Source organism: Tachysurus fulvidraco, chromosome 24 (assembly GCF_022655615.1).
Source record: "Tachysurus fulvidraco isolate hzauxx_2018 chromosome 24, HZAU_PFXX_2.0, whole genome shotgun sequence".
In the NCBI taxonomy this organism is placed as follows: Eukaryota; Metazoa; Chordata; class Actinopteri; order Siluriformes; family Bagridae; genus Tachysurus; species Tachysurus fulvidraco.
The window spans coordinates 17,476,389-17,495,733 of NC_062541.1; the positions used below are offsets into that span (position 1 = coordinate 17,476,389).

General features: G+C 42.8%; 2 protein-coding genes across 12 annotated transcripts in view; one reads left to right on the forward strand and one right to left on the reverse strand.

Annotated features, from left to right (window-relative positions):
- The window catches only part of LOC113655756 (dedicator of cytokinesis protein 7-like), a 46,343-nt gene that overhangs the window by 17,634 nt on the left and 9,364 nt on the right, over positions 1-19,345 (reverse strand). For 6 of the 11 annotated variants that reach the window (XM_047808300.1, XM_047808298.1, XM_047808299.1 and 3 more), the window contains exons 8-22: positions 19,176-19,242; positions 18,872-19,021; positions 18,599-18,679; positions 17,694-17,850; positions 12,417-12,541; positions 11,714-11,807; positions 11,430-11,592; positions 6,466-6,583; positions 3,251-3,321; positions 3,026-3,164; positions 2,749-2,850; positions 2,585-2,671; positions 2,239-2,470; positions 1,988-2,152; positions 1,543-1,715 (exon numbers count right to left, since the gene is read on the reverse strand). In XM_047808300.1, the coding sequence (XP_047664256.1) occupies positions 1,543-1,715; positions 1,988-2,152; positions 2,239-2,470; positions 2,585-2,671; positions 2,749-2,850; positions 3,026-3,164; positions 3,251-3,321; positions 6,466-6,583; positions 11,430-11,592; positions 11,714-11,807; positions 12,417-12,541; positions 17,694-17,850; positions 18,599-18,679; positions 18,872-19,021; positions 19,176-19,242 (1,924 nt within the window). Of the gene's footprint in view, positions 1-1,132; positions 1,235-1,542; positions 1,716-1,987; positions 2,153-2,238; positions 2,471-2,584; positions 2,672-2,748; positions 2,851-3,025; positions 3,165-3,250; positions 3,322-6,465; positions 6,584-11,429; positions 11,593-11,713; positions 11,808-12,416; positions 12,542-17,693; positions 17,851-18,598; positions 18,680-18,871; positions 19,022-19,175; positions 19,243-19,345 lie in introns of all 11 variants that reach the window. The other 5 variants (XM_047808294.1, XM_047808302.1, XM_047808301.1 and 2 more) reach the window with 1 other exon arrangement.
- On the forward strand, positions 8,601-10,880 carry angptl8 (angiopoietin like 8). The gene is made up of 3 exons (XM_027166463.2): positions 8,601-9,004; positions 9,158-9,307; positions 10,502-10,880. The coding sequence occupies exons 1-3, from the start codon at positions 8,669-8,671 to the stop codon at positions 10,652-10,654; spliced, it is 639 nt and encodes a 212-aa protein (XP_027022264.1). The 5' UTR covers positions 8,601-8,668; the 3' UTR covers positions 10,655-10,880.

Sequence of the window (19,345 nt, forward strand, 5' to 3'; positions counted from 1 at the left end):
GACAATGCAGGGGTGATGAGGGGGTAATAAAGTATTAATAGGTCAATATTGGGGTGATGAGGGGGTAATAATGTATTGATAGGACAATATTGGGGTGATGAGGGGGTAATAAGGTAATAATACGACAATGTGGGGTGATGAGGGGGTAATAAGGTAATAATAGGACAATATTGGGGTGATGAGGGGGTAATAATGTATTAATAGGTCGATATTGGGGTGATGAGGGGGTAATGTATTGATAGGACAACAGTGGTGTGATGAGGGGGTAATAATGTATTAATAGGACAATATTGGGGTGATGAGGGGGTAATAAGGTAATAATACGACAATATTGGGGTGATGAAGGGGTAATAATGTATTAATACGACAGTGCAGGGGTGATGAGGGGGTAATAATGTATTAATACTACAGTGCAGGGGTGATGAGGTTGTAATAATGTATTAATATGACAGTGCAGGGGTGAAGGGGGGGTAATAATGTATTAATACGACAGTGCAGGGGAGGGGGGGTTAAAAAGGTATGATTACAACAATAGTGGTGTGATGAGGGGGTAATAAGGTATTGATAGGACAATAGTGGTGTGATGAGGGGATAATAAGGTATTAATAGGACAATATTGGGGTGATGAGGGGGTAATAAGGTAATAATACAACAATATTGGGGTGATGAAGGGGTAATGTATTAATACGACAGTGCAGGGTGATGAGGGGGTAATAATGTATTAATACGACAGTGCAGGGGTGATGAGGGGGTAATAATGTATTATTACGACAGTGCAGTGGTGATGAGGGTGTAATAATGTATTAATACGACAGTGCAGGGGTGAAGGGGGGGGGTAAAAAGGTATGATTACAACAATAGTGGTGTGATGAGGGGGTAATAAGGTATTGATAGGACAATAGTGGTGTGATGAGGGGGTAATAGGGTATTAATAGGACAGTGCAGGAGTGATGCGGTTTTAATATGACAGTGCAGGGGTGAAGGGGGGGTAATAAGGTATGATTACAACAATAGTGGTGTGATGAGGGGGTAATAAGGTATTAATAGGACAGTGCAGGGGTGATGAGAGGGTAATAAGATAATAAAAGGAGGACGGTGGGGTGAGGCTCCCGTATGGGGTAAGTAACGGCACCTGCTTCAGCTCACAGTTGGAGTTGGGGTTCCTCCGGAGCACGGCCCTGGAGCCCCCAGGAGCATAAGCAGAGTTTACCCAGGAGTGAGAGCGATCTATTCCCTGCTTATTCACCGGTCACAAACACACACACAGCAGCACAGGAGATACAGTCAGCTGAAGAACAAGACATTTAGGAGCAGACACAAAGCAGCTCGAACACCTTCAGCTCTGCAGTGAGAAGTCTCTCGACCACATTCAGCAGGAACAGGAAGAGCCTGCTCCTCTCATCCCACATAAACAGGACGAGCAGCAGGAGGGCAGGCAGGAAAAATGACAAAACAGCCTTTGGGCATTAAATCTATCCTCCAAAATTAATTTCAGATTAACAAAAGGAATTTTCTGGAAGGAGAAGACAGTAAGATGGCCACCTTGCTGCCAATGATCCTCTGTACTTCATCATCAGGTGAGGTCGGTGTGGACGCCAGGTCAGGGTTAGAGTTGCTGATGCTCTTGGAACGGGCCAGGAGCAGACTGCTGGGTCGAGCGGTCGCCCGGGACAATGTCGCATACTGGATAGGAAGCTCGTAGGACGATCCGCTCACTGAGGGTAAATGTGGAGTGTTAACATCATGCCACCCTTTATAAGTGGCCATTCAGGGAACATCATGCTTTGTGAGCTCTAGGCTTCAGGCTGCTTAAACACTGACATGCGTATTAGCTTGATCTGGGGTTTTTCTGTATAGGATTGGAATAATGTTGCTGTCATGTGAATTAATAAAGACTAACTGATCAATCCTACATTCTCCATGTATATTTATTTGGTCATTTTAATCCTGCTTTCCTTTAAAGGCTAGGAGAAGTACAGTGGCTCACCAGTAGGGGGAGGCACAGGCTCAGTGGTGGGCAGATGGAAGCAGTAGTGGATATAAGAGGACAGGAGGCTGTTGCGGCCGTGTTGATCCTGGTTCCCTTCCAGATTCTTATGGATTTGGTTGACCAGGAGTGCCATAGCTTCAAAGGCTGCACGGCCCAAGTTAACTGTGGACGGATTGTAGGACAGAAAGAGTTTAGGAAAAAAAAGACAGCTTGATGACAATGTAAAGGGGTATTAAAGGGGTGCACACCGATCTGCCCGGCGATGACGGGAGGGTGGACGATGAGGAGGATGAGTTTGTTCAGTAGCTGGTGCAGGAAGCGTACACAGGTATCCAACAGCGCTCCCTTCATGGCTGCCATAGTGGCTTTGAGTTCAGCCTCCACGTTGGCCTCGGTGATGATCACGTCCTTCAGTCGGAACGGGAACGAGTACTCCTCTAAGACATACACCAAGCTGAAGAACTTATCCAGGTGAGGGTCCTACACACACACACACACACACACACACACACACACACCCAGATGTGACAGTTTCACCTCATCACAGAGGCCGTGTCCTGAATAAGTGACTATGATGCCATCTGTATTTAATACCTGAGTGTGAACAGAGGAAGCAGCTCTCACATCTACATTGAACACTCCCTTGTGATTGTCCACCCACTTCATGCCTGGAAGCTGTACCTAAAACACAAACAAATACATACCTTCAGACCAAAGCTAAAAATCTAATATCTTGTATCCTGGTCCAACTTTCTTACATCAGGGGTGAGGACGGAGTAGCTGGCTGGAGGTTTCTCTACAGAAACGGGCAGACCAAAAGATCCGGTGCGCAGACGACCGTGCTGCATCAGAGGAATCCACTGTAGAGAAGAGCACAGTCTCTCATCAACAGACACCTAAAAGCATAACCTGGACATCGATATGCCTGTGTCCCTTTTAAATACGTGTAAGAGGGTGAAACAGTATCAGTATCACAAGGATGAAACTAGAAGCTGTGCTGTGTGAATCACGGTCGTGAACAGAAGGAGCTCTTACCGTGTAGCCCACAGGCGTCTCTAAAGGTGTGTTCTGCTTGGGTTGACAACTGATGTGGTAGAAGGTGAACAGCAGGTGGTGATTGTCAGTCAGGTTTGCTGGAATTTTCATCTTTACTTCCTCATAGAATTCAGGAGACCTGGAAAAAAAACAGAGCGAATACTGACGTGTGAAATACTGAGACATTACACGAAAGCTCCATTTGTTCATCTTCAGGGATCTTACTTGTCATGGTAGATCACAGGTGTGTACGCCTCTTTGTAGAACTCTGCACAACTAGATTTTCCGAATATGACCTGTTTCAGGAAAACCACAAACATCAACACACTTAATACGTGCAGTATTAATACACCGATAGAAGGTAGAACTTACATGAACATTTCTAATAACAAAAAAAGCAGATGCTGTCTCGTCAGGAGTAATTCGCAGACATCTCAGCACAGACTAGACAGGGTTTAAAGCCTGAGCTCATGGTGCACATCTACAAGCTATCCAGCAGTGTTGTGAGTGGTTTTTGAGTCTATCACAACTTTGCTTGATCCACACAGCGTTTTCCTAGCAAATCCCAGGCGTTTCTGTTCACTCTGCTTCATATAACCCTCTTGTGGTAAATCTTAGTGTGTCAAAGTGCTTTGTGAATTCTCCTCTATCACAAGCTGACATTGCTTGTACCTGCGTTGTCAAATGAAATGAAAGTTGTTTTTAAGTGAACTGCTAAACTCAGGGACCAATCAGGAATTGAGAGCGCATATATCCTCAGAGTGTAGGGTTGTATTGAGAAATCTTGCTCCAGGAGCTGCAGTGAATTCAGATCTGAACATGATGGAACTAGAAAGCTAGTAAAGTAAAGCTCAGATGTTGCCAGGCTGAAGTTCACAGTTCATCGTCACCATAGCAATAATGTGATTTAATACACAGTAGAACACAAAGATCTGTCTTTTCAGAGCACAAAACCTGTATCCATGACCATGGAGCTGTGGAGCGAGCACACACACAGACACACGCACACACGCACACACACGCACACACACGCACGCACGCACACGCACGCACACACACGCACGCACACACACGCACGCACACACACGCACGCACACACACGCACGCACACACACGCACGCACACACACGCACGCACACACACGCACGCACACACACGCGCGCGCACGCACGCACGCACACACACGCACGCACACACACGCACGCACACACACGCACGCACACACACGCACGCACACACACGCACGCACACACACGCACGCACGCACACGCACGCACGCACACACACGCACACACACACTGGGTTCTCCGTGTAAGAGAACGTCTCCTTGGCCAGCACTCAGAGTGATGTGTGCAAACTGTGTTTGTTCCCTCTCGACTGAGCCAAAACTCTGTTCACGTGTTCAGTTGATTTATTGTAGACTGTACGTGCTTAAAAGAATGGCTGAGTCTTCCACTCGCACAACTAAATATAAATCATATCCACATAATTACACATTTAAATAACAAGAAAATATAACAACATTTCAGCTGTCACTGGATGGCAGACAAAAAGCCTGCATCTAGTTTTCCAAGGAAAAGCAGTGAAAGAGGAGTCTTCAGGCCATAGATTTCTCTTGTGTGTGTGTGTGTCTCTGTGTATATATGTGTGTCTGTGTGTATACATGTGTGTGTATATATGTGTGTCTGTGTGTGTATACATGTGTGTGTATATATGTGTGTCTGTGTGTGTATACATGTGTGTATACATGTGTGTATATATGTGTGTATACATGTGTGTGTATACATGTGTGTGTATACATGTGTGTATACATGTGTGTCTGTGTGTGTATACATGTGTGTGTATGTGTGTGTGTATGTGTGTATACATGTGTGTGTATACACACGTGTGTGTATACGTGTGTGTGTATATGTGTGTGTGTATACATGTGTGTGTGTATACATGTGTGTGTATATGTGTGAGTGTGTGTATACATGTGTGTGTGTGAGTGTGTGTGTATATGTGTATGTGTGTGTGTGTGTGTGTGTGTGTGTGTGTGTGAGTGTGCATGTATGAGTGTGTGTGCATGTGTGTGTCTGTGTGTATGTATACGTGTGTGTATATGCGTGAGTGTGTGTGTATGTATATGTGTGTATGTATGTATGTGTGTGTATGTATGTATGTATGTGTTTGTATATGTGTGTGTATATGTGTGTGTGCGTGCATGTATGAGTGTGTGTGTGCATGTGTGTGTGTGTCTGTGTGTGTATACATGTGTGTGTGTGTGCGCATGTATGTGTGTGTGTATACATGTGTGTGTGTGTGTTTGTGTGCATGTATGTGTATATGTGTGTATGTATGTGTGTATATGTGTGTGTGTGTGTGTGTGTGTACATGGGCGTAAATCCCGGGGGGGACATGTCCCCCCATCCAAGGATTGTCCCCCCAAAAAAAAAATTATTTAAAAAATATCGCACTCTCTATTGTGAAAAATATATGTATGTATACCTAAATAATTGTGTAAGTAGAAAAAAAACAAACAAACGCAAAAATGCATTTAGAAACAGTTGAGTCCCCCTCCCCTTCCTCACAATGGTTTGACCCACTGCCTGTTTTCCCAGGTCATCTCACCTACTCTGTACACAGGAGTCAGGTGTGTGGCTGCGGCTCAGTTAACTCCATTAAGTCGGGGATTTTATTCACTTTAAATAAAGTGATTCTCTTTAATGTAGTTGATGCAGATTCATTCATAATTTAGTTGCGCCAAAAATGCTGATTACGGATGTAATTTTCCATGAATCTGCTATATTAGCGATTACAATATTACTTAGTTAACGTTAGCTTGTTTACTTGCTTGTTACACAGTGCACTGTAACTAACACGCCAAAGCCGTTTCCCATGCATTGTTTTATTTAGGACGACTTGGCATAATGGTAACTTAGCATTAATGGCCACATGGCCAAAATGGCTGTTTAGCATATTTACTAAATGAGCACCGTGCTGCGTCCGAACTGACCTCACTGTATTTTTTTGTATAATCAATTTCTAAGGTTTTTAAGTGTCTGGATTAATTTTAAAGAAAATTTAAAACCTTTTTTAATTCCTTGTTTTTATTGTTGTGATTATTTTTATGTTTTACTTTCTTTGAATAAAAACTTTGAAAATACCCATAATGACGCGTCTCCATGCTACAATAATAATCTTTATAAGTACATTTAGAGTATTATTTATTGTCCCCCCCTACTGTTAAATGAAATTTACACCCATTTGTGTGTGTGTGTGTGTGTGTGTGTGTGTGTGTGTGTGTGTGTGTGTGTGTGAGTATGTGTGTGTTTGTGTGTGTATATGTGCGTGTATGTATGTGTGTGTGTCTGTGTGTATGTATATATATATATATATATATGTGTGTGTGTGTGTGTGTGTGTGTGTGTGTGTGTGTGTGTGTGTGTATATACACTCACTGGCATGGCTTGGTTGGGGTCCTCTCCCGCCATGAATTGTATCTTTACGGCAATGTTCCGTACAGATCCCTGTCTACTGCTGAAGTTCAGATTCTGCGGATATACATACAGCAGATTCCTACAGAGAGAGACAGAAAGAGAGAGAGAGAGACAGAGAGAGAGACAGAGAGAGAGACAGAGAGAGAGAGAGAGAGAGACAAAGAGAGTGAAATTACAGATGGTAGCCCAGATTCCACTCCAAATACACATCAGAAAGTGCTCATAAAGAGGCTTCAGTATCATAAGGTAATACGTTTAGAAGTCTAAATGAATGAACCTGATTAAACTGTTAGTATGGGAGCAGCAGCAGGACATCAAGTGACCATTTGGGTGATAAGTGTAACAATACCAAGCTAAGGTGTACGTGACCATCTGGTGTGTCCCAGCCATGTGGGAGACACTCGGCTCTTACGCTCAATACACGTTCAAATCACAAGCTCATTTACACCACAGAGGAAAAACTGTATAAAATGCTTGAGCAGGATTTGTCCTCTGTCCTTTTTGAACCCAAAAAATTCTTAATGAAGAAGTTTATTCCAGCAGAGCAGTGACAAAATAAATGAAGACATTTTTGGAACTTCATTATTTCTTACAGTGGAGAAGTTATAATAATAATAATGACTCTGAATTCCTTCCTGACACAAGACACTCAGCGAGAAATTCTGTCTTAAGGACAAAAACATCCTCACTTTAAGATTAGAATTGTGAAACTGTGTTTGGTCGTGTTTGGGTGTAGATCTGTGGGTTATTTTGGGGATAAACAATACCAGTGTCAGGTGTCAGTGTTGTTAAAGAGCTGGAGAATAACAAAGTGCACAAATAGTACAAAATAATCTCTAACTGTACATGTAGAAGGTGCACCAACACAACACGACACGACACAACACAACAGGTGACGAACAACACTAGACGTTCTCCTCTTGATTTGACTTGATACTGAGTGACTCATTTATTCTGTGTAATGCAGTGAACACATGGTTAAGTGACTTCGCAGCATTTGCAGGTTGTACTTTACACCTCACTATTCAGTCTGTTTTTATATGTTTGTCTTCAACAAGTTCTATGACAGTTCTGCTTCATAAATGTAGCTGTAGAGATAACGCTCAATAACTCGTCCATCCCTCCGACCGTCCGTCCATCCACCAATCTGTTCATCCATTTGTCCGTCCCTCCATCCATCGTTCCATCCATCTACCAATCCATTATTCGTCCACCCATCCGTCTATCCATCCATCGGTCCATCCAACTATCGATCCATCCGTCCATTCATCCACCCTTCTGTCCATCCATTCATCCATCCGTCCGTCCATTCAGCCATATGTTACATCATTCTGATTTGAAATGCTCGGCTCTTGGTATTTTGTTCGGATGAACTAAAAGATAATCAAAGTCTTGCTGATATTCAGCACTTCCTCTCTTTAGGAGATTCCTTAAACTACTTTGTTGTAGTCACCATCAAAAAAATCATTCTTGCAAAGTAAATACTGTAGATTGGAGAAACATGTTGTAATCGTATGGCTGTGAACTCATAATTATAATTAGGTGTAACAGCAAAGTGTTCAGACTGTTAGAGAGTGAGGGCAGGACCGAGAACGCCCCGAACTCCAAACTGGACCCGTGAAAGAATGGTTTAAAATATATTCCCTGAAGTCGGAATATTATAGGGCACTGAACTGCTGGTGTGCTTTTTTTTTGAATAAGACCCAAAGTAAAGTTATGTGATGAAACAATTTATGAAAGAGGGTGACCTTAAACCTTTAAACTTTCCACCAAATTAAACAGTGAGCAGGTGATTACAACACGGCGACCAGACTCCACTGTGTGCTGTCGACACAAACGCAGACAAAGGTTAAAATGGAGGGAAAAAACACTTTAATTAACATGGATTTTCACACCAGTTTAGATCACACCAGGATAAATCACACCAGTTTAACTGAATTTTCATACCAGTTTAGTGAATGTGTGTGCACGTGTATGCACATGAACACCTTTACCTGACCTACACAAGTCAAGGTCATGTACACAGACACACAGACAAACTGGGTCACTGTGATTGGACTCAACTCTGCCCATGAAGCTTATAAGAGCTGATCAGATCACCAGAAGGCACAGAAGGAGAGGAAACAAGCAGGACTTACTGCAGCTCTGAAAGAGTCTCATCCACATGGCAGACGCCTTCCTCGGCCCTTTGGGGCCACTCGCCACGTTCCCCAGCTCATGGATCTGTCTGTTCATATTGGTATGTGGGGTGTCATCCTCGCCCGTGATGCCACGGACTGACTCGAAGGTAGCACAAGTGGATGACGTGAATGTGCTGATGTATGGGGTCCTGCAGTTCAGTGAGTCACTGCACCACATGTATCAGAACACTGAGGCTAAGATGGAACGCATCACGCGTGCCATTACAGACACTGAGCGCCTTGTGAGACGTCTGGACCAAGAGACAGAGCAGACCATCCGCTCAGAGCGCCAGATAAAAGACAAGCTCGGCATCATCCAGGTGAGGACATGCTATTGCACACACAGACACACACGTCTCATAACACCTGAGACAGAATATAAGGGATCGTCTACCATGTGCTAGGAACAGGCAACAGGATTGGTTGGAAAAAGTCATACTGTAAAGGCCAACAGCTGTTGTCATTTTTTGTAGGCCCAGACAGCAGCGCTACAAGCCCAGGCTCAACAAACCAGAGGACTTGTCTACAAGGTGGAGCAGGAAGACATGGCACTAAAGCAAAAACTTTCTAATCTGGAGACAACCTTGAAAAGCTTCACCCCGGATAGGATCAGAGCATTGCAGGTGTGTAGGTACAGCATCACAAATCCAGCCATCATCTGTGGTCACTGTATCCAAACCTCTACTCTGGAGACGTCACTGCTATTCCACATTCGAGTCATGATTTCATGCCCTAAACTGTAGCTTCATCCCCTAAACTGTAGCCTCATCCCCTAAACTGTAGCTTCATGCCCTAAACTGTGGCCTCATGCCCTAAACTGTGGCCTCATGCCCTAAACTGTAGCCTCATCCCCTAAACTGTGGCCTCATGCCCTAAACTGTAGCCTCATGCCCTAAACTGTAGCCTCATGCCCTAAACTGTAGCTTCATGCCCTAAACTGTAGCCTCATGCCCTAAACTGTAGCCTCATGCCCTAAACTGTAGCCTCATGCCCTAAACTGTAGCCTCATGCCCTAAACTGTAGCTTCATGCCCAACTGGAATCTGGGGCAAAGACTGGTGGATTTTTAATGATCACTCTATACATCACAGCTAAATTGTCTCTCTGCTGCAAATCTAGTTACTTTTTCTGGGTCAAAGTCTTCTTCCAGTCTTATATTAAAATAAGCAAAATAGAAATTTTCCGATTAGATTATTTAAGAGCACCCTAAAATACATAAGTAAGAAGAGTTAGGGTTACATTTATGACATTTATGACACCCTTATCCAGACTCACTTTCATTTATCTCATTTATACAACTGAGAAATTGAGGGTTAAGGACCTTGCTTAGGGGACCAGAAGTGGCATCTTGGTGGTCCTGAGATTAAAACCCACAACCTTCTGTTCAGTAGTCTAAGAGCTCAAACGCTGCCCCATTGTTAAATATCCACTTGTTTATTTACTATAACAAAAAGAATGAGATGACTTGGGCTGGGGAAGAGGGCAGGGCTTTAGGAACGCCAGGCTTCATCATTCCACATGATCCTTCACTTTTATTTGGGAGAAAGAGAACTCTGCTCTTCCGGGGTATTATTTTAGCGTATAATGCTTAGTAGACGTGAAGCAGACATCACCACTAAATATCATGGCAGTGTATGATCCTGGGACCTTCTTGTTATATTGTAAATCTTATATCCATAACATTGATATACTGTAGTTTGGCTATAAAGGTTCGATTCTGGCCAGGGAACTGCTGTGTCCACCCTGAACAGGGAGCAGCTGAAGAGCAAGAAGAAGAACTTGAAATGTCTTTAAATCATCTCTCTCTTTTCATGACAGGAGATCACCCAGAAGCACAACACCCTTCTGTATGACCTGGTAAACTGGACAGAGAAACACAAACAGCAGCTGGAAAACCAGAACCAGCAGTTGGCCGAGTTACAGAAACGGACAAACTCCAGCGTTCCCAGTCACATGAGTACACGCGAGTGAACATTTACTGGAAGAACTGGTGACTCAACTATTTTGAGGAGAGGACAGATTCCCTCTCAAGCCCAGTGCTCGACAGGAACTATGGTCTTTACTAACACTCCAAAACAAAACCTATATTTCACTTTTCCTTTACTGTTAACAGACTAAATAAATATAAGGATGCCATTGTGTTGTACTAATATTGTAATACTAGACAATGTTATTTTTTTTTACTTTATAATAAAGTCAAAATTTACATTTTTTAAAAAGGATTCAGATTGTGGTTTACTGTTGTACTGCATCCTGTACACGGCCCTGACCTGTGCTGTGTCAGACATCGGGAATCACAGCACACTGTCGTCTTAAATAAACTGGCTTTCACACAGCACAAAAGGCTGTTTACAATCAGAGACAAGTTCAAATACAGATATGTGCTTTTTTTCGTGCAAGGCCAGGGATGGTTTATAGCTAGAACAATACAAAAAAAACCCACAAGGTCTATATTTTACTTTAAAATAGACTTTATGCAACAACTGCAGTAACTGAGTATATATGAATATGATATGAATTGTTTGGACACGGCTGAGATCCAGGGTCAACATATAGAAATTAACATATTAGGCATGAAGCCCTCAGTCCCAGACCAGTAACCAACCTGATCAGCTGAAGATGTTAAACTCACAAATTAAATTCTCAAATTCTGCTAAATTTCACACCTCACTGATGATTAAACTGAAGGATGAAAAAAAAAATAAAATCTTGTTGCAACGTGTAACGTGAGTGAAAAGCAACTGACCTATAGGTGGTGTGAGGAGTGTAAACGTAGCGTGCAGGGAACTCCAGCACCTCCTTAGTGGGTCGTACACGCAGGTCAGGGTAGGGCTTCACGTGGAGCAGCTCAGGAGAAAGGCAGTAGTGAGGAACCTCTGGTGCAGGAGAAATGTCGATCTTTAACTGAGCTGCAATGCAGAAAACAAGAGCGACAGAGTGGGCAACAGTATCGAAAGGAAACATGCCAAGACAAGGAAATGGAGAGGAGACGGACGGTGAAGCCCAGAGGAGCTGAGCTCAGTGTTTTACCTGTGACAGGTCTGAGTCGGCGCAGCACGGACGACGGTCTTCTCATGTCAGCTAAAAATTTATACAGGTCCTCGTCACTCAGCCTGTCCCCTTCCTATAGGATGATAAAAACCCCACTAAACTCACACATTTCTCACCACTATATAAATGCTGGGGATTCAGCAAATGTAAGAATATACTCAATAAAGATCAATAAATACTAACTAATCATATCTACTGAGCATGTGCAAGCAATTTACAGCAGATTCTCAAACAAAGGTATCCATAAAAGAAATATTTTTCCATTTAACTTCAGTGAGATAATTGAAAGGAACAGCTGAAGCATTTTAACATGAAAACGTTGCCCAATCCTACAAAAACCCTTTCAGAAGACGACATTACAGCACAGTGACACTGGAAAAAAAAATATTTCTTCTCATATCCCAGCTTTGGGCCTTGTTCAGATCAGCCACCGATCAATAAGGTAGACTGGGGTAAAATCTTCTAAACTATGAGATTAAAAACATAAATAAATAAAAAATAATCACTTTATAAGTTAATTATAAAAAGAGGTTATACGTTTTAGCACAGACTTTCTGCGTGCACATGCAGACACGAGGTGTGACATTAACTTAATTATTTATTCATAATCGCTCATGCTTGTGCGCTAATAGAGAAGAGACTGATGCTCGGTCCTGTGTGACTCTACAGGAAAACGACTGGCCTGTTTAAAGAAGTTGGTGACGGTTAGCGTGGCAGGCCGGAAGCTTGTTAAGTTGCACGTGTCCTCCCCAACACTCATCCGCTCGAATCCCTTCTTCTTCCTTTCGGTCCATGTTCCCTTGCGCTCTGTGGAGGAAAGAAAGAAAAGGTTTAATAAATTAGGTACATCCACTCTATAGGTGCACTTGTGTGTGTTTTCTTTCATCTCTTTCTGTAAATGTAACTCTGACAATTTAATCAGCAATGATGCTTCAGATGGGTTCAGTTGAACGTTAATCTGACAGGTAGATGTTACTCGCACTGAGGACCTCTAACTCAGCAGTGTCCGGTCTTACACACAAAGGTTTTCCTTCCACTTCAGCAGACGTTAAACTTCATCAGTCACTCTGGACTTTCAGCAGATTCTCTCAGGAGACTCACTTCTGCTTGGGTGGAATGAAAAGCTGGAGCAGAGAACAGTCTGAAAGATTGTGCGAGATAACATGTTTGTGCATAAGGTGTACAAACGAGATGCACAGAAAAGCTGCAGTTAATAATATATGCTTGATAATATTTATCTGTAATGATCAGATAATTACAGTCTCTGTGTGTTGAACAGTGGAGGTGGTGACTGAGAGGTTAAGTGGCCAGGAGATTAAATATGTGGTTGATGTTGAGGTCCAAGACCAGCATCTTTGTGTAAACATTGCTATTGTGAAAATCTGTGTTAATAATACACACGCACACACACTCTCCATCTCTCTATCTATCTATCTATCTATCTATCTATCTATCTATCTATCTATCTATCTATCTATCTATCTATCTATTTTAGACAAACCTCCTCACTCAGCTGTGAGTCAGTATATATATATAAATATATACACACAAACACACAAAATAATCCCTCGCCACTTCGCGGTTCAAGTTTTGCGGCCTCAGTGCATCGCTGATTTTTTCAAAAATATTCATCGAAAAATAGTGTGTGTAGAGAGTGTAGAGGGTAGAGAATGTAGAGAGTGTAGAAAGTAGATAGTAGAGTGTGTAGAGTGTGTAGAGAGTAGAGAGTGTAGAGAGTGTGTAAAAGTAGAGAGTGTAGAGTGTGTAGAGAGTAGAGAGTGTAGAGTGTGTAGAGAGTAGAGAGTAGAGAGTGTAGAGAGTGTGTAAAAGTAGAAAGTGTAGAGTGTGTAGAGAGTGTAGAGAGTGTAGAGTGTGTAGAGAGTAGAGTGTGTGAGAGTAGAGAGTAGAGAGTGTAGAGTGTGTAGAGAGTAGAGAGTGTAGAGAGTGTGTAAAAGTAGAGAGTGTAGAGTGTGTAGAGAGTGTAGGGTGTGTGTGAGAGTAGAGAGTGTGTAGAGTGTGTAGAGAGTGTAGAGTGTGTAGAGAGTAGTGTGTGTAGAGTGTGTAAAGAGTGTAGAGTACAGTGTAGAGAGTGTAGAGAGGGTAGAGAGAGAAGAGAGAGTAGAGAGAGTAGAGAGTGTAGAGTGTGTAGAGAGTGTAGAGTGTGTAGAGAGAGTGTAGAGTAGAGTAGAGTGTAGAGAGTAGAGTGTAGAGTGTAGAGAGTAGTGTAGAGTGTAGAGAGTAGAGTGTAGAGTAGAGTAGAGTGTAGAGTAGAGTAGAGTGTAGAGAGTAGAGTGTAGAGTGTAGAGAGTAGTGTAGAGTGTAGAGAGTAGAGTGTAGAGTAGAGTAGAGTGTAGAGTAGAGTTTAGAGAGTAGAGTAGAGTGTAGAGTAGAGTGTAGAGTAGAGTGTAGAGAGTAGAGTGTAGAGAGTGTAGAGTAGAGTGTAGAGAGTAGAGTAGAGTGTAGAGTAGAGTGTAGAGAGTAGAGTAGAGTGTAGAGTAGAGTGTAGAGAGTAGAGTAGAGTGTAGAGTAGAGTGTAGAGAGTAGAGTAGAGTGTAGAGTAGAGTGTAGAGAGTAGAGTGTAGAGAGTAGAGTAGAGTGTAGAGTAGAGTGTAGAGAGTAGAGTGTAGAGAGAGTGTAGAGTAGAGTGTAGAGAGAGTGTAGAGAGTAGAGTAGAGAGTAGAGTGTAGAGTGTAGAGAGTAGAGAGTAGAGTAGAGTGTAGAGAGTAGAGTAGAGTGTAGAGAGAGTGTAGAGTAGAGTGTAGAGAGTAGAGTGTAGAGAGTAGAGTGTAGAGAGTAGAGTGTAGAGAGAGTGTAGAGTAGAGTGTAGAGAGTAGAGTAGAGTGTAGAGTAGAGTGTAGAGTAGAGTGTAGAGTAGAGTGTAGAGAGTAGAGTGTAGAGTAGAGTGTAGAGTAGAGTGTAGAGAGTAGAGTAGAGTGTAGAGTAGAGTGTAGAGTAGAGTGTAGTGTAGAGTGTGTAGAGTAGAGCGTAGAGAGAGTGTAGAGTGTAGAGTAGAGTAGAGTGTAGGGAGTAGAGTAGAGTGTAGAGTAGAATAGAGTAGAGTAGAGAGTAGTGTGTAGAGTAGAGTAGAGAGTAAAGTGTAGAGTAGAGTGTAGAGTATAGAGTAGAGCGTAGAGAGAGTGTAGAGTAGAATGTAGAGTAGAGAGTAGTGTGTAGAGTAGTGTGTAGAGTAGCGTGTAGAGAGTAGCGTGTAGAGAGTAGAGTGTAGAGAGTAGAGTAGAGTGTAGAGTAGAGTGTAGAGTAGAGTGTAGAGTAGAGTGTAGAGTAGAGTAGTGTGTAGAGTAGAGTGTAGAGTAGAGTGTAGAGTAGAGTGTAGAGTAGAGTGTAGAGTAGAGTGTAGAGTAGAGTGTAGAGTTGAGTGCAGAGTAGAGTGTAGGGAGTAGAGTAGAGTGTAGAGTGTGTAGAGTGTAGAGTAGAGTGTAGAGTTGAATAGAGTAGAGTAGAGAGTAGTGTGTAGAGTAGAGTAGAGTGTAGAGTAGAGTGTAAAATAGAGAGTAGAGTAGAGTGTAGAGTAGAGTGTAGAGTAGAGAGTAGAGTGTAAAATAGAGTGTAGAGTAGAGTGTAGAGTAGAATAGAGTAGAGAGTAGTGTGTAGAGTGTAGAGTAGAGTGTAGAGTAGAATAGAGTAGAGAGTAGTGTGTAGAGTAGAGTAGAGAGTAAAGTGTAGAGTAGAGTGTAGAGTGTAGAGTGTAGAGTATAGAGTAGAGCGTAGAGAGAGTGTAGAGTAGAGTGTAGAGTAGAGAGTAGTGTGTAGAGTAGTGTGTAGAGAGTAGAGTGTAGAGTAGAGTGTAGAGTAGAGTGTAGAGTAGAGTAGTGTGTAGAGTAGTGTGTAGAGTAGAGTGTAGAGTAGAGTGTAGGGAGTAGAGTAGAGTGTAGAGTGTGTAGAGTAGAGTGTAGAGTAGAATAGAGTAGAGAGTAGTGTGTAGAGTGTAGAGTAGAGTGTAGAGTAGAATAGAGTAGAGTAGAGAGTAGTGGGTAGAGTAGAGTGTAGAGTAGAGTGTAGAGTAGAGTGTAAAGTAGAGTGTAGAGTGTAAAATAGAGTGTAGAGTAGAGTGTAGAGTAGAGTAGAGTGTAGAGTGTAGACTAGAGTGTAGAGTAGAGTGTAGAGTAGAGTGTAGGGAGTAGAGTAGAGTGTAGAGTGTGTAGAGTGTAGAGTAGAGTGTAGAGTTGAATAGAGTAGAGTAGAGAGTAGTGTGTAGAGTAGAGTAGAGTAGAGTGTAGAGTAGAGTGTAAAATAGAGAGTAGAGTAGAGTGTAGAGTAGAGTGTAGAGTAGAGTGTAGAGTGTAAAATAGAGTGTAGAGTAGAGTGTAGAGTAGAGTAGTGTGTAGAGTAGTGTGTAGAGTAGTGTGTAGAGTGTAGACTAGAGTGTAGAGTAGAGTGTAGGGAGTAGAGTAGAGTGTAGAGTGTGTAGAGTGTAGAGTAGAGTGTAGAGTAGTGTGTAGAGTAGAGTGTAGAGTGTGTAGAGTGTAGAGTAGAGTGTAGAGTATAGAGTGTAGAGTAGAGCGTAGAGAGAGTGTAGAGTGTAGAGAGTAGAGTGTAGAGAGAGTGTAGAGTGTAGAGTAGAGTGTAGGGAGTAGAGTAGAGTGTAGAGTAGAGTGTAGAGTAGAGTGTAGAGAGTAGAGTAGAGAGTAGAGCGTAGAGAGAGTGTAGAGTGTAGAGTAGAGTGTAGGGAGTAGAGTAGAGTGTAGAGTAGAATAGAGTAAAGAGTAGTGTGTAAAGTAGAGTAGAGTGTAGAGTAGAGTGTAGAGTAGAGTGTAGAGTAGAGTGTAGAGTAGAGTGTAGAGTAGAGTGTAGAGTGTGTAGAGTGTAGAGTAGAGTGTAGAGTATAGAGTGTAGAGTAGAGCGTAGAGAGAGTGTAGAGTGTAGAGAGTAGAGTGTAGAGAGAGTGTAGAGTGTAGAGTAGAGTAGAGTGTAGGGAGTAGAGTAGAGTGTAGAGTAGAATAGAGTAGAGAGTAGTGTGTAGAGTAGAGTAGAGTAGAGAGTAGAGTGTAGAGTAGAGTAGAGAGTAGTGTGTAGAGTAGAGAGTAGAGTGTAGAGTATAGAGTGTAGAGTAGAGTGTAGAGTAGAGTGTAGAGTAGAGTGTAGGGAGTAGAGTAGAGTGTAGAGTGTGTAGAGTGTAGAGTAGAGTGTAGAGTAGAATAGAGTAGAGAGTAGAGTGTAGAGTAGAGTAGAGAGTAGAGTAGAGTGTAGAGTATAGAGTGTAGAGTAGAGTGTAGAGTAGAGTGTAGAGTAGAGAGTAGAGTGTAGAGTAGAGTGTAGAGTAGAGTAGAGAGTAGTGTGTAGAGTAGAGTAGAGAGTAGTGTGTAGAGTAGAGTAGAGAGTAAAGTGTAGAGTGTAGAGTATAGAGTAGAGTATAGAGTAGAGCGTAGAGAGAGTGTAGAGTGTAGAGAGTAGAGAGTAGAGAGAGTGTAGAGTGTAGAGTAGAGTAGAGTGTAGAGTAGAGTGTAGAGTAGAGTAGTGTGTAGAGTAGTGTGTAGAGTAGTGTGTAGAGTAGTGTGTAGAGTGTAGAGTAGAGTGTAGAGTAGAGTGTAGAGTAGAGTGTAGAGTAGAGTGTAGAGTAGAGTGTAGGGAGTAGAGTAGAGTGTAGAGTGTGTAGAGTGTAGAGTAGAGTGTAGAGTAGAATAGAGTAGAGTAGAGAGTAGTGTGTAGAGTAGAGTGTAGAGTAGAGAGTAGAGTGTAGAGTAGAGCGTAGAGTGTAGAGTAGAGCATAGAGTGTAGAGTAGCGAGTAGACTGTAGAGTGTAGAGTAGAGTGTAGAGTAGAGTAGAGAGTAGTGTGTAGAGTAGAGTAGTGTGTAGAGAGTAGAGTGTAGAGTAGAGTGTAGAGTGTAGAGTAGAGTGTAGAGTAGAGTAGAGTGTAGAGTAGAGTGTAGAGTAGAGTAGAGTGTAGAGTAGAGTGTAGAGGGAGTGTAGAGTAGAGTGTAGAGTGTAGTGTAGAGTAACCTGTATCTGAGTCCGAGTCAGAGCGCTCCAGCCCCCCCACACTGCTGACGATGTTGAAAAGGTGGATGGCCGTCCAGGCAAAGGGCATTCGGAACCGACCAAGACGACTACACGACTGATCTGCCTGGGCCTTAAGTTTCTCTAGTTTCTCCTTGTGCTACACACACGCACACGCACACACACACACACACACACACGTACACACACGCACACGCACACACACACACGCGTACGCACACACACGCGTACGCACACACACGCGTACGCACACACACGCACACGCACGCACACACAAAACATAAAACATGTAAACACACTGAAGAGAAGCTGCAAATGTCAGACAGGTTGTCTGTTAAAATCCACCAACAGTCTAAATCAACACCAACAGCTCACAGGATAGTGTGGAGTCTCTAAGTTTACGGACTTTGTCCATTTCAAAAACATCTGTAAATATTGCAGCAGGTAGTAACTGAAATCATTGGAAAATATGATATGTACACTAGGAGCACGTAGCACACGCTCTACACACACTTCTCCTCCTCGTCTGCTGTAGACACCCATTTTTAAAGGTGTAGAATGACGGTGTTAGAAACAGAATAAATGCGTCCTGGTCCTGTCACCCAGCAGTACAGACACCACTAGCTCTTCTTTCACCTCAGTGTATAAACGTCCTAACAGATGAAGGACTGCACTGGTATATTAAATGGCTGCCCTTGAATTTTGAGTTTAGTTCTATTTTGACATGATGAACATCAGAAGGCCCTTTAGATGGTGTCCTCCTCAGGATGAAGTCAGTTATGTCAAGGACTCTTGTGGGTTTCATCTGATGACGTGACGATAAATAAAATCATGTACATACTTAGGGACAGAATACAGACTACGGCACACGAGCACATCATACTTACTTTAACAGAGTCTGAATCCTTTATGACCATATATGGATCACAGCACTCTCCTATATCTCCCTGTTGCAGCACCTTCTCCAGCTGAAACACACACACACACACACACACACACACACACACACATATCATAAAAACAAATATATCATAAAAAGGAGCTCTCTACTCTCTAAACTTCTGAAATGAGGATCCATGTATGTAATTTCTCACTCTTTCAACCCAACTACGCTTCTAACAGATGAGGTTCTGAGCAGTGGCTCCCCCCGGTGGCCGTACCTTGATAACCAGGAAGATGTCAGGAGAGGGGTCTGTGATGGAGAAGATGGCAGAACGGGCGAGGGTGGAGATAGCAATGTGGGGGTTGTGGGGGCGGAGCATGTTCTTCATTTGGTCTGAGTTCAGGTCGAAATGAAAGTTCTCTGAAATCTAGAAGCAGAGGAAGCAGATTTGGTATAAGGACGATTAATTATGGAGCTACCTCGAGAAGTTTCTGTTCAGACTCTTTTGAACCATTTGGGAAGAATAAACAGTAAAGACACACTGCAAGGGCTGCAGATGCTGAACACAACTACAGACGTACCTTTTTCTTTTCCTTCACATCGTACAGGGCCAACGTTCCAAATATCGGTTCGATTTCTATCTCAAACCTAGAGGGACAACACAGCAGAGTCCATCAGTCCATGAAGAAAACCTCAATCATCTCCAAGTAAAAGAGATTTGTAGTGTGATATACATGATGTCTGTCACAAA